At 35.0% G+C, this 15,305-nt stretch overlaps 1 protein-coding gene across 1 annotated transcript in view; it reads left to right on the top strand.

Moving 5' to 3' along the window:
• Positions 1 to 15,305, top strand: part of Bmcp (uncoupling protein Bmcp mitochondrial) — a 41,441-nt gene that overhangs the window by 19,122 nt on the left and 7,014 nt on the right. The window contains exons 3-8 of the mRNA XM_068381909.1: positions 9,264 to 9,414; positions 9,625 to 9,761; positions 9,948 to 10,090; positions 11,498 to 11,622; positions 13,738 to 13,798; positions 13,968 to 14,078. Coding sequence (XP_068238010.1) covers positions 9,264 to 9,414; positions 9,625 to 9,761; positions 9,948 to 10,090; positions 11,498 to 11,622; positions 13,738 to 13,798; positions 13,968 to 14,078 — 728 coding nt within the window. The remainder of the gene's footprint in view (positions 1 to 9,263; positions 9,415 to 9,624; positions 9,762 to 9,947; positions 10,091 to 11,497; positions 11,623 to 13,737; positions 13,799 to 13,967; positions 14,079 to 15,305) is intronic.

Genomic DNA, 15,305 nt, shown 5'->3' with positions numbered 1-15,305 from the left:
AAAATGTTAAACAATGTCATATTACTTAATTGCAAACTATTTTTTTTCCATCTTTTATTATGAAATACACATTTACATTCTTACAGTTGATAACATATATACATCATAGTATATTTACATAAATAATTTTTTATATTACTTATTGTATTTACAATTTAAATTTTTACTATTTTGTTTTCTTTTATGTGAAGATCCTGACATTTTCGAGTAACCAGGGCCATTATTTTTTTTTTTGTTATTAAAACGGGATGTACCCTAACGGTTATACCCTTATCACGAGGGAACACGGGCATTTAATCATGCATCTTACATAAGAAATGACCATCGCTCCCTATAAGGAGTTAGGGTGGTAGAGGGGATACGGAGAGAGTAGATCTCTTCACACCGCGGTAGTTTTACTGCATGGTCACGTGGATCTCAATGTGGCTTTCCGGCATAGCAGCTTGAACTTGGTTACGCCCATAGTCGCCTCTACACTCTCTCTTCCAGCGTCCCTCTATCCATCCACGCTACTGTCAACGTGCATAGGATGTCGTTGCCATGTATAGGACGGTTAGGAATGTGGTGCAGCAGAAGCTGGGAAGGGGTTGGTTGTTAGGGTTACGGCTTGGCTTAAGGAATTTTTTTTTCCCTTGGTTCCTATGTGGCGGGTTTTATTTTAGTTTGAGTGGTAACAAGGCACGTTCCTTTGGAGTAGGTGTCTCTCTCTCTCTCTCTCTCTCTCTCTCTCTCTCTCTCTCTCTCTCTCTCTGGTGATTAGTATGTTTATACTCCATTGAGTCATATTTAAAATTTTATGTCAATTGTAAGCTTTCAAACATTTTTATAATGTTTAATCACACCAATGAATGATAAGGGTGAGTAGTGATCTCTCTCTCTCTCTCTCTCTCTCTCTCTCTCTCTCTCTCTCAGCTATGGATACATCGTATTCAATCTCAGATGATGAAGGAACAATCAAGGAAGCTTTTACTCGGACACTGGGTTGTGGGTGGGGGGCAATGAATGGGAAAACACACGTGATCACAGTTGAAATTTTCTCTCTCTCTCTCTCTCTCTCTCTCTCTCTCTCTCTCTCTCTGGTGATTAGAATGTTTATACTTCATTGAGTCATATTCAAAATCTTATGTCAATTGTAAGCTTTCAAACATATTTATGTCCAATCACATCAAATAAATGATAAGGGTGATAAGTGATTCTCTCTCTCTCTCTCTCTCTCTCTCTCTCTCTCTCTCTCTCTCTCTCTTCTCTTCTCTCTCTCAAGACATTTATCTCATCATTCCAAGACCAACAAACAGCTTGAAGAGTGTCAGGGATATCAGGTGTGATGTGTAATGATGAATGATGATGTAACGCCTTGTCTGCCTTGGCCACCACCTGATAACTCTGTCAATGAGATGTTGCTTGAAATTATGATATTGCAATAAGTCAAGTTCTTGTGACCCATTTGGCTCCGTGCCATGTAATGCACAAATAGCTTGGGTATGCTTGATCTGTGTTTGTTTGCTTGTTGAGGCGTGTTATATTTATGATTATATTGGTGAGGTTTTGCTGTTCATGCTAGTTTTCCTTTCCCACGTTAATGAGCTTAGTGCTGTCCTTGAAGTGGCTTAAATTCTCTCTCTCTCTCTCTCTCTCTCTCTCTCTCTCTCTCTCTCTCTCCTCTGGAATTTTTCCTAGTCAGACTTTCGCACGTGATGTAGCCGTGATTTTATCTTCAAGTAGGAAATATATTTGGAAAGTTCTTGCGCAAGTTTTTTTTTTTATATATATATACCGTTCAGATAGCTTTTTTTGTGTAGTATTATCCGTACGGGATATTCAGTTTCCTTTATATTAAAATGATCTAGAAAATATTACTTATTTATCTTCTCAATTATTTTATTTAACGAAAGTTGGGGTTTAATTAGTTACCTATGGATTTTCACTCATTACTAGGATAATTCGGCCTTTTCCGCTAGGAATAAAAGGTTTTCTTTCATTAGTGTAATCTGTACAGAAAACAAGACTGTGAATGAACATACAATTTCAATATTATACTTTAACTTGACGTTCGCCAATGGTTGCTAATATATTGCATAATTTTAATCCTTTTAATATGTATGCAAGAGTCATCCTCTCAAAGATTTTGATTATCCTCCACGAATTACAAATCTGTATACGTTGAAGGATCGTCAGCATACGTAATTTGTATTTAATCTAGTGAGTTTAAACTAGATATGTCAGGCTTACCCTTAAACAGACATAATTTTTAGTTTATTAAACAAGATATATATATATATATATATATATATATGAGAATGTACATTCCACCTTTATCAAATAAAGATATCCACACGAGATGAAAACGTGAACACTGGTGGGATGACTTCGTAGTTGGCTGGTCACTTCGAGTAACACATGCGTTGGCACTGTGAACTACCCCTCTCAGGTGCCAGGTATTCCGAAAACAATCTCGAGAAAGCAAAGTAGATAGTGGTAATGCGTTTATTATCCTTGAAAAGTGAATCACATGGTTGATCTCAACTTTGTAGCGTTAGTTTTCTTTATATATAATGTGCATACATACATCAATGGGTTTGTATGCATCTTATCATCTCCTCCCATGCCTATTGACGCAAAGGGTCTCGGTTAGATTTCGCCAGTCGTATGTACCTTGAGCTTTTAAATCCATACTTCTCCATTCATCATTACCTATTTCACGTTTCATAGTCCTCAGCCGTGTAGGCCTGGGTCTTCCAACTCTTCTAGCGCCTTGTGGAGCCCAATTGCGGCTTATATATTTTATATTGGTAATGGATAAAAATAGTTAAGTATTTTGATATACCATTCTTGTGTAGCTTTATCATGTCTGTGTATATATGGTTTGAAAATATTTTAGATTAGGAGGGTGGATGCACCCATTTTCTATGGCTTGGTCTTATTTGATGTACATTCCCAACATATCCTCCTGTTTTATATGCTTAATTGGCAACTTGCCTTCTAGTGTAGTTGGGCTCCTAGCTGTTGGGTTTTATTCATTCTTTTTAGTCCACCCATGGGTATTTTTAATTGCTTCCTTCGGGTGTTTGTTTGAAATATGAACAGATTCCGCCAACTCTTGGTGTGGAATTTCAAGTAGATTGAAGCTTATAGTACAGAAATATATTGTAAATGAGAGAAAATCACATCGTTTTTCTTCTATATTTTCGCATCTTATTTTGGTTATGTATAAATAAAGAAAATGGAGGTGTTTTTCAGATGTTCAAATTACTTTGTTTTTCACATTTTCAAGGTTTGTTGACGTTTCACCTTGGGTCCTTGATGCAACCAGAATTACAAACACGTACAGGCACTGCATATAAGTTCAATAACATACTCGGAGTTGTTTACAAGCAAAGTTTGTGTGTTCAGGAACACTAGATATGGTTCATAAATAAGTTTTCAATTTGGCTGCGTGTTCTGCAATATCCCATGTGGAAATGTGGGGCAGTAGTGTATCTTGACGTATGTAAACCGGGGCAATATAATTTCGCTCCCTCTACTGACAGTCCTGAATAATTGGGGCCCCTCTCTGTTTCATATCATGGTTCTATAAAAGTTTATAATTGTTTACCTAGCACGCGACACGAAAGGATTATAAAATTGGGGGAGTGGGGTTATATCGACTGAACTGCCGTAAAATACCTTTGCGTGCATCAGACTGGATAATACTATTGTCATGTTTCGTGCAGATCATTTTAATTTTGGTGTAGTCTCTTGTCAAATATAACGTCAAAGACATCCTTTCATTTTACAATCTTATTTTTATTTCCAAATGGAATGTTGGTATTTGACAGACCGTCTGCAAGAATACCAGTACAGTGGGTTTGCTTTTCTCGTCTTGCTAGTATCATTTATGAATAATAAAAAGCGGTCATAAGCTAGTTTGATCGGGTAGCATCTCGTAAAGGTTACTGCCTTGGTAAGCTATATGGTGATTCTCTCTCTCTCTCTCTCTCTCTCTCTCTCTCTCTCTCTCTCTCTCTCAGATTGAGGTAGTTGCTGGAATTGCAGAGCCATATTATCAATATCCATTATCGGGTTTCTTGTATTAAATTTATTTTATCAGTTTCGGTTACTCTTCTTGAGTGCCTATTAAAACAATCTGACCTTGCTTATTAATATAAACTGAATCCAAGAATCTTATGAAGGTTGTGTTCTGCAATGTTGGGAGGTTTAAGTATGGGGCAATGACCCTTTTCGTGTCATGTCTTTCGTGATTTGGTCCCTATGATATTGATTTATTTGTCAAAGGTGACCCTTGCGTGTAGTTATATATGAATAAAGAATATTAATTTTCCTCGCATTGTCCATGCAAAGACAGTTGTCCGTGCTGTTTTGGTATGCGATCTGTAAGTCGTGCTTTTGCTTTGGTATGCGTTCCCACCTGATATAGCGATCTTACTTCTTCACTTCGCGGCGAAGCTAGAACCACAAGATTTTCTAAAGAAATTTATACCGGGAATAATTTTCTAATAAATAATAATCAATCATTGATGTTAGCGTGCGCAGCTCAACATTACTGCTTGTAAGTACATACGGGGCATGATTTTATTTTCCCCACGCGAAGCGAGCGCACGGCGAAGCAAGAACCATTAGATTTTCTATTCTATTTTGTACTTATTAGAATCGTATACCAAAGCAAAGAATAGTTTCTGAGATCGCTTATCAAAACGGCACCCAGTTTTGTAGTTTTACCATTGGAACTTAGCCATAGAAGACTTTGTTTGAGGGGTGCATCTAATCAAGCTCCCACTCTGACATAGTTTTATATATAACTCAAGGTCTTGATACAGGTGCGCGTAATATGGCTGTTTCTTGCTAAATGTTTATCTTCCGAGAACGATATTTCATTGTCCCCCCTACTTAATCTTTTCACCCACATCCATTTCCGTTTCTGATTGTGGGTCAAGACTGACTCAATTAAAATGCTTTATCCCCTTAGTATGCATTGAAATTTAGCTTGAATTTATATGTATGTTATACTTGCGCAAGCGCACGCTAAAGTACACATGGAACTGTATAATATAGAATGTTGAGTCTGTCTTTTTACATTTGTTTGTCAATATTTGCTGAATCTTGTTTTTGGACAATAGTTTCACCTTAACAGGCATTGTAGTGAACCATGGACATGTTTTGTTAAGGTAAAACATTTATTATTGTCATTCTCTCATACCCAAGTATGTAGAGTTTAATTACTAAATCTAAACTTACCAAAGCCCCAGGTGTTAGATCCATTTGAATCTTCACTGAAGAAATGCTATTTAATTGGTTTGCCAACACTTTTTTTTATTCAATTTTTTTTCCTTGAACTTTAGACAGTGTCTGGTTCCCTTATTATTATTATTATTATTATTATTATTATTATTATTATTATTATTACTACTACTTGCTAAGCCGAAACCCTAGTTGGCAAAGCAGGATGCTTTAAACCCAGGTGCTCCAACAGGGAAAGTAGCACAGTGAGGAATGGAAAAAAGGAAAATAGAATATTTTAAGATATAAAATTAATGAAACTGCTAAGGCCGTAATATCTGGAATCTATTGTAGGTTTGCATTCTACATTGCCTGTACTGATAATCTTAATAATGAACCCCAGAATTATTATTAACGTTAGCATTATTTCCAGGATAATTTTTTTTGGGGGAAAATAGGTTTATAGCGATAAGTATAGTGTTCCGATGTATACGTTAATTACGCAATATACCACTCTAGCGATTAAATGCGGTACCGTTTCAGTTTTACCAATGGTAAATTCATTTTATTGAATAGGGAAAATTGCATTTTATTGAATAGGGAAAGGCTTAATTTTATTGAATAGGAAAAGGCTTAATTTTATTGAATGGGAAAAAGGATTCATTTTATTTAATAGGGAAAAATATTAATTTCAATGAATAGGGATTGTATTAATTTTAATGACTCTGTGGAAAAAGATTTAATTTATTGAATAGGGAAAAAGATCAATTTTATTGAGTAGGGAAAAAATCATTTTATTGAAGATGAAAAAATGATCATCTCTTGTATGGCGATCTGCTATTGCAAAGCCTGTTCACATACTGTACTTAGTTCTTGAATAAGTGGCTAAGATAAAATAGCTTTTCGATCGGGAACATCCTTGAACTTGCATAGTGGAAATGTATCCACGTGGGCTAGAAATTTGCTGACGCAATGATACTCCTAAGGTATAAAGATTATTGTTGAATGGTGCGGGATCTTGGTGTCAAAAGTTGCTGACTCAGTGGTACTCTTAGAGACCTGTAATATTCCAGTGTTATTCCTGTCATGTCGTTCGTAGTTTAGCACTTTAGCCAATAGCTCTCCCTTTTATGGAATTAGTTTATTTTGTTGTATTTGTTTTCTGTCTTGTCTGTGGCTGATGTTATTTTACCGCCATTGTTATAGTGTTTGTTCCAATTTGTCTGAAGTTTTGACTTTTGGAGAAACTTAATTTCTAAAGTTGAGTTAAAGTTTTTTCCATGATTATTTCCCCTTGACTTTTAAAAGGATTTGTATTTTCTTTTTACTTTTCCGTATATGTAACGTGGATATACTGTATCCTAAGTTGAGGCAATTTTCAAGTTTATGAAACCAAGTTTGTGCAGTATCAAAGTAATCCTTGAAATATGTTGCTCTTCATGTGTGACTACATTTTTTTAAAAAATTTAACTTGATTTAAATAAAAATCTATGTCAAGGATAACCTGATAAATATTTTCTCAAACATGAGCATGTCAATGACTGATATTTGTCAATATCGTACAAATATACTTAACTATTTAATATTGTTGTGGATAAACGTACACTGAAAGCAACCGTTCTTCGGACCATGAATATATTCAAATGCACGTTCAGCTCTTTAGGCGTCATAAAAGTTCAATTCTAAATCATTGGATAGAATTCCTTTTTGGTCATTCTGTAGTTCCTTTTACCCGATAAAGATTGGGGACCATGGTAATATGTTGTGTATATACTATTCAAGATGGTTGAAGTAGCCACTGTACATTGGAATGTGTGGTCATAAAGTGGACTTATCGTGATACGAAATTCCAATAGTTTCGATCCAGTTGGCATTCCTGTGATATTTTTTTTAGCAATCGTGGAATCCAGCACAATTCCGATATACATAATGACGCGTGAATTCTCCAGTGACTGAGGTTTTCTGTTCTTACTATCACGCTACGAGGAAGTGAATACATATTTTTTGTAGCTGTTATATGATAATTTAAAGTAAAACTATACTTTGTTATACATACCAAAATTAACCAAGCAAACATTAACTCATTGAAATTTATTATTAGTTTTGTTAGTCTTTGGTACAGACAGACTGCAAGGTAGCGTTTGCAGTTAATTGGCGTTGACAAAGCCCGGGGTTAGTGAACTCGTCAGTATTGCGGTGTAGGCTACATTAGAAACTTTTTCGCTTAAGAATGTTAGTGTCGGTAATTTTTCTATGTTTCTTTCTTTGTGTTTTGCCTGACAATATTAAGGGGCTGTATAGTGTTTCACATAAGAATAGTTTACACACACACACACTATATATATATATATATATATATATATATATATATATATATATATATATATATATATATATATATATATATGTGTGTGTGTATGTGTGTGTATGTGTGTGTGTATGTGTGTGTGTGTGTGTGTGTGTATGTATGTTTGTGTGTGTGTGTGTGTATGTATGTTTGTGTGTGTGAGTGAACATGAATCATATTTCAGTATTTTCTGGCGCTATAGTAACACGCATATTGCTCCCAAAGTACTTTAAACCAAATTTAGTTTCTTGAATGCATCGCATAATTTCGCTAGATTTCAAGGTGTGTGCATGAGATTGTTAAACTGATCTAGATTCCAAGACTGTGTGTGTGTAATTTAGGAAAATCTCTACCAGACTTGTAAATTTAGCTCTTTTGAAGTTTAATATTCCAGGTGTTATTTTAAACTGTACAATGATAGTGATGATGAACAGCATTATATATTGCATGATGTTTTCAATTGGCAACAAAATTACTTTTTTTTTTTTTTTTAAACAGATATCATGTTCCGCTGATATGCATTTTTACATAGCTATGACTATATGGAATCTCACTTGGTTTTGTGTAGTGAATGCACAAATAATTAAATAATTTTAATAGAACCTTGTAATTTACTTTTATTTTATTATAATTGAATAATTTTTAAAGAACCTTAATTTTTATTATATAATTAAATGGTTTAAATAGAACTTTTTGACTAATGTCATTATAATTAAATGATTTTAAGAACCTTGTAATTTGCTTTTATTTTATAATTGAATAATTTTAAGACAACCTTTTAATTGTCTTTTATTTGATAAAATTTACGCTGAAAACACCTGCCCAAGAAGTCCTTTTAAAATATATTTCACTTAAGAATGTAGACTCCCAGGGGTTTGAATCAAAGCCAGGTATCTATTATTGCTTTTTCTAGGTCAATCCTCAGAGATTGTTTACTTGTATTTCGTTGTTGGCAAATACTTGTACTTTTATCTCTGCTAATGACATTATCATCACGCTATATTTTAATGCTATTAGTGTAACGTGAACTCTGAGGTATGAAAGATGTTTTAGATAAATTAGGCATTCCTGGTATTTGGTTGTTAGCAGACTTTATTCTATAGTTAATTATCCTTCGATTCTTACATAGTATTTCTTGTGGGGCAATGTCCTCAAAAAACAAATGTACAAGGAAGTAGATGTGGTTTCACTTTGTATTTACATTGAACTTAAACTTATTTTTAAATTAAGTATTCCTTAGTTGACAGCATTTTCTTGGATACATGTGCATGCTTCAGGAGTAAATTTAGGGCATCTTTTACTCCTATAAGATTTTTAATTGCAATATGTTTGAGCTTTGATTTTAGGGGTAAACAAAATTAATTTCTAGGCCAATTGAATCATATTTCCTATCATTTTGTTTGCATAATGTCTAATATTTGAATGTTAGTCAGGGAGATAGTTGTGGTGGACTTATATACAGGCTGTTTGAATGAGGCAAGATTCAACTTTATTGTAAACTACTGAACCTGGTTCATTGTTTAATTTTATCCAAATCTTGGTGATACATAAGAATTATATTACGTTTGAATCATATTTTACATCTATTGTTAATAATTTGGGCTCTAAATTTTCAAATATATAATAGTGGGCTCTAAATTTTCAAATTATAATAGTCTGTGGTGTTCAATTTGATTATGGATTATTTTCTTTTCTCCCTTAGGAACATTTCCAATAGATACAACCAAAACAAGGTTACAAATTCAGGGTGGAAAATGTGACGCCGGCGAAGTTGTAGCCAAGAGGTATCGGGGTATGCTTCATGCCCTCCTCAAGATATCAAGTGAGGAGGGAGTTCGTGCATTATACTTTGGGTATGTAGCACATTTTGTTACTCTTAAGAGTTAGAATGAAGGGTAAATTGAAACTAAAATAGGATACCTAATGAAGAATTGTCAAAAAATTTAATCTTGCAGGACCATAGTAAAGATTGTTTAATATTGTACTTTATATGGAAAATTACAGACTGTGCAAAAGTTTTTGGCAACACACAATACTCACCATAGTAAATATTTCCTTTGCAGAATTGCACCAGCTGTCCTCCGTCAAGCTACTTATGGCACAATCAAATTCGGTATTTATTACACACTCAAGCAGATGATAGTTCAAAATCCCGATGAAGAAAGATTGGGAATCAATGTATTCTGTGCGGTCACAGCAGGTAACTAACTATAGCTTTGAGTTGCTTGTATGTGTGAGTATATTTAGCACTGTATATGTTATTCATGATTAAACAGCATTGGTGCTGTGAATCCTGTGCTAAATAATTGTATGGTAATGATTTTCTTATTGGAAATATTGCTTCTAGATTTTACAATCACTATATTATTTTTTTACGCCTGTTTAGGTGTGGTGTCCAGTGCCATGGCTAATCCCACAGATGTGCTTAAAGTGCGATTGCAGAGCGGCCGCACCGACTTTAAAGAAAAAAGCCTCTTGCAGGCATTCGTTAGTATATATAACCAAGAAGGCATCCAGGGTCTATGGCGAGTAAGTAAGGTGGTAATAATTTGTATATTGAATTAAATTCTATTTATTTACAGAGGATATATCCCATGCAATTAACAGACAAGTTACCATTTTTCATAACTAGACAAGTAGAAGATGTAGGTTTATCAGTTGTGTAATTTTATTGGTTTTGAGCATTGGCCAAAATATGCTTAGCCAAGCCATTACCTACTTTTAAGTTGCGATTTTCTTGAGTTAAATAAATTGATTGCTATTTGTTGGTAATTAAAGTTTGTTTAGGGGGAAGCATTTAACTTTACATACCAAATTCGTTTTAATCATCTCAGTGGCATTATTTCAATGTGCTTAAAATATTTTGTTATTGGCTCCATGAGGTTATCAAAATTAATTTTTATATTTATCAATCCAGCCATCTAGATTTGAGTGCCAATATTTTATGAATACAGAATAATATAAATGTGATTTTATTGAAAAGTTTTATGCTTTTCATACAACTCTAGTTTTCCTGTAATAGATATTTTAAATTGTCCGCATTTTATGAGCTAGATTCAGGTACTATCATAAAAAGAATTAGTGAATCCATACATATACACAATAAATTTGTTAGTTCATTCAGCGACCAACTTCATAATTGTCTTGAGATTGGTTGGTATTATCAGAAGATATAATCATTATTGTGAGCATTTTTTTATCACCTTTGAGCAATCATGATGAAAGTTATGAGGTCTGGCTTTTTTTTTTCTTTAGAATACATACTTTGATTAGAATTTCAAAATATTTGGGTGGATGGATGGTGTGAAGAAAGCTCTGGGTGATAGGAGGATAGATGTGAGAGAGGCAAGAGAGCGTGCTAGAAATAGGAATGAATGGCGGGCGATTGTGACACAGTTCCGGTAGGCCCTGCTGCTTCCTCCGGTGCCTTAGATGACCGCGGAAGTAGCAGCAGTAGGGGACTCAGCAGTATGAAGCTTTATTTGTGGTGGAAATGTGGGAGGTTGGGCTGTGGCACCCTAGCAGTACCAGCTGAACTCGGCTGAGTCCCTGATTAGGCTGGAGGAACGTAGAGAGTAGAGGTCCCCTTTTTTGTTTCGTTTCTTGTTGATGTCGGCTACCCCCCAAAATTGGGGGAAGTGCCTTTGGTATATGTATGTATGTATTGTACATTGAGTTTATCAAAGTGTAAGCATAAAAAACTTTAGTAATCAATGCAAGCTATAAAGATTTTGTCTAAAGTATGAAACCCCTTTAATCTTAAGTTTGATATTTGGTTTTATTGCCTGTTTCTTAAATATGACTACAATTGTTAATAGTATTTTTAATTAGTTCATCTGTCGATGACCAAGTGATTTTAAGTAAACAGTTTTACTATGAGTGTTATTTAACTGTTAGCACTATTTCTAATGCTGGTTCCATTTTATAATTTAACAGGGTGTGTGTCCAACAGCTCAGAGAGCAGGCGTGATAGTTGGTGTGGAATTACCGATTTACGATATGTGTAAACATTACTTCGTTAAAATGAATATATTGCCTGACAATGCTACAAATCATTTCTTGTGAGTACCTTTGTACTGTACATGTTTTGAAAATGTTTTTATTATTTTACTGTAGGCTGAGCTTTTAATTAAATTTATCTAGGACTTAACATCATTACCAAATACTGTACATCAGAGAGTAGGTTATTATCACAGCATCTTGCACTACAGTACTGTAAATAATTGAATTCAAACATTGCTGTAATTTATGCTCAGATGTGTCAAGGTTGAAGTTTTCCTTTTAAAAGTATTTGAAACCTCATAGGTCATGTCAAGCAACTGCTGTAATAATGATTGAATTTTATAATACTACCTTGTGTTTGTATTTTTAACTAGCCTTCAATTTACAGTTTTAATGAATTGGCATCCTATGAAGAGTGCATAAAGTGCATGTTAACCCAGCTCCACATTAACAAAGTTGTAATTTTCATCTCATTGAGAGTGAAAGATAGTATGGATGAGACTCACTGTTACGTCCTTTTTTAAAGAGAAATCAAGAGCTGTATAAAAAAAAGAAAAAGCCTTTCCCTGAGATGGGTTTCAATAAAGTGAAAATAATGTACAGATTTGGCTTTTGTGTATTGTAGCTCAGTATAATGTTAGCCTGTGAGGGTTTTAGCTTTAGTGTGGGGAAATGCTTAGTATGAATTAGTTAGTTTGTCTTTTTCCTGGTGGAAGCCTCCGTATTTGGCAACCACCACATGGTTTCACGTGTGTCCATTCCAGATGTTTCGCAAACGCATGTCCAAGATGAATCTAGGGTCCTTGAGGCCCTGGCAACGGAACCCAAATCCCCGGTCCCAGACCGCTTACCCGGCATGGGTCCCCAGTCCGTGAGTTGGACTGTGGGGCCCTGAGCTGAGGAACCGCCATGATTCTCGGGAGTGACTTGTCCCATGTAACGTTGATAACCTGAACTGTACTGTAACATTATCATTATCATCACTTTATAGTGTCTCATTATCATTCATCATCTCAAGATGCATTATTCTTAACAGCATTCATGACCTTTTAACTCCCTTAATTATCCCTTCCCTCCTCCCCCCCTCCCCCTTTTATTAATGTGTTCATTAACTTTCCGGAACATATTGTGGCAATAAGGGATACTTATGTGCTTGATTGAAATATGAATAAAGACATTTTAATTGCTTGTGTCTTTCTACAGTAATATTCTGTTCTTAAGGTTTTTTTGCTTTTGAAATATATTTCTGTTTACAATATTATATTCGCTGCATTAGGAATCATGTTTTATTTTGAAATTGATTACATACTGTAGATTCATTTATCCCCAGGTCTCCTCAAGATACAGGATAGCCATCGTTAAGCTAAAACTTTAATTAAATATCTTTGAAACTAAACTTGGCAGTGAATATTGAGTTAATGACAACTATTTACCAGTATTTCTCATACAATTTTTGTAGCTGTAACTCTCATCTCATTTGTTATGCACCCAATTCTTGCGTAGTTGATATTTCTTTTAAATTACAAAGACTCATTCGCCCTACTTCATTTTTACTATTCATCACATTCATTTTCATAGAGAGAATTAAGGTACATTTTTTTTTTCAATTTTTTTTTAAGTGAAATCGAGAAAATTTAAGGCTTAAAGTATTTGCTTCAATTGGTTCATACCAAAATGAAAAAAAATAATGGAAACATCTCACTGACTGACTGCTTTTTTAGATTTTAAGTTTCACATGCAAATGCTCTTTTATTTCTTTTCACAAAACTTAAAAAATATTTACAGCTTGTAATGTCTAGGTGCTGCTTTATCAGATTTGGATAGAATTCAATTCAATTGTGTGTGAAGCTTTTAAGTAAATTTAAAATGCATAAACACTTATAAAAGCATGCCTTAGGTAGGATTTTTTTTTTCAAATTCATTATTGTTATTATTCAGTAACTGCATGCTAAGTGCACAGTTTTTGTTTTTATTTTTTGTCAGACAGTGAGAAGTCATAAATTCATTCATTAAAAAATTCAGTGAGCAAGGAAAACTCGTCTTTGAAAAGGAAAACGAAAAAAAGGAAAGACAATATTAATAACCATTTGAAAAAAAAAAAAAAAAAAAAAAAAACAAGTGGTATTGATAGTCACATTCAGATTGTGATTTTTGTTTTATTTTTCTGTTAACAGGTCTAGCTTCATATCCAGCCTTGGTGGTGCTGTTGCGTCAACCCCGTTAGATGTTGTTCGGGTATGTTTGGCATCCTTTTCCCCAGTGTTGCTATTTAGTAGTTTGACTAAATACTGTAAAAAAAAATTTATGACATAACTGTTGTATATTTAAAGATCTTGCTTTTATATATTAATGTATCTGTATATCCCTTCTTTAAGTTTTTTTTTTCTCCCCCTTTCTCTTGAAGACTCGATTAATGAATCAAAGGAGGCTGAAACCTTCCCCAGCTACCATAAGTGGTAATGGAGCAGTATGCACGTCAAGGATTTACAACAGTACTGTGGACTGTTTAGTTCAGGCAAGTTATCTTTTAAATGTCTTTTTGTGAAGAAAAGAGGATCCCATAGGGTGTTAGCATCATCAGTGCATCATCTTCCATGGTGTACTACAGTATATTGCTGCTCAAGTTTTTAACTAGCTTCTTGGTTCAACTCAGCCTCCCTTGCCCAGAATTCATTGTGCCAAAATTCTAGTCAAGTACTTTTCATTTTATTTTCTTGACTATTAAGTGTTTGTTCCTATGCAAATTCAAAACCTCATCATTTGTATGGGTTTACTCCTAAAACAATTAGTTATGATCACAATTGAGAAGTTGAGGGATTCGGGTAACATTGTATGGTTACCAGCTATCCAACCCAAGCTGAGCAAAACTGCTCCACCTTGAACGTCAAGAAATTGATCCTCCACTTGGGGGGTGACACGTGTACCGGAGCACGCAACCTAGCAGGATGTGCGATCCTTAGCTGCGGGCACCTGGCCTTCAGCTGCAACCTTGCATGAGCGCTCACTTCATTTTTGAATGACTTGTACCATGAGCAGATACCTCCTCAAGGAATAATATGCTTCCTCTCGGTTATACCACTAGTCTGGTATGCTCTCATATTTTGCAGTATCTCAGATTCTGGCAGATTCTAAGTTATGAAAGCAGTGTGAAGAACTTTCCTTTTCAGGAGCAAAGGCAGTGGAGTTTTTGATATACCAGGCAGCATACCATTGGAGTAACTGGGTACTGAAACAAGTGTGCTGTGGTCATCAAGTTTGTCAGAGATAGAGCCTCCAAAGACACTGTTATTGTGAAATACCCCTCTGAAACAGTGCCCCTCTCTTTCCTACAGATGAAGTGAATGCAGTAGTAGCAAAGTAGGAAACAGTGAGTCAGGCCTCCTTCAGGAAAGCCACCAATTTCAGACAACCTCCTACAGCGCCTGCTGAGCGTAAGAACTCGCCCCACAGGTAGACGTCTTGTGTATGTGTGAGAGAGAGAGGGGCAGGCAAACTAAAGGTTTTCAATTTTAAGAAATCGACTGAACAAAACCAACCCTTTTGCCAAAGGTATCAAGGACCTTGTTTGGGGTGGCAATTCCACAGGGCAGAACCTTAGACAGTGGAGGTTTAGCGTGTTGGATACAGTTTCCCGTTCACCAACACCCTCCTTCTTCTCACTTCAGTGCCAATAAGTCACTTTTTATATTAGAGAGGATTTGTCAAAGACCTACATCTTCAATAAGAGATAAAACAGATATTA

The sequence above is a fragment of the Palaemon carinicauda genome, chromosome 10, assembly GCF_036898095.1.
Source record: "Palaemon carinicauda isolate YSFRI2023 chromosome 10, ASM3689809v2, whole genome shotgun sequence".
Classification (NCBI taxonomy): Eukaryota; Metazoa; Arthropoda; class Malacostraca; order Decapoda; family Palaemonidae; genus Palaemon; species Palaemon carinicauda.
Note: the sequence above shows the minus strand (reverse complement) of the source record. Positions and strands in the feature narration are given on the sequence as shown.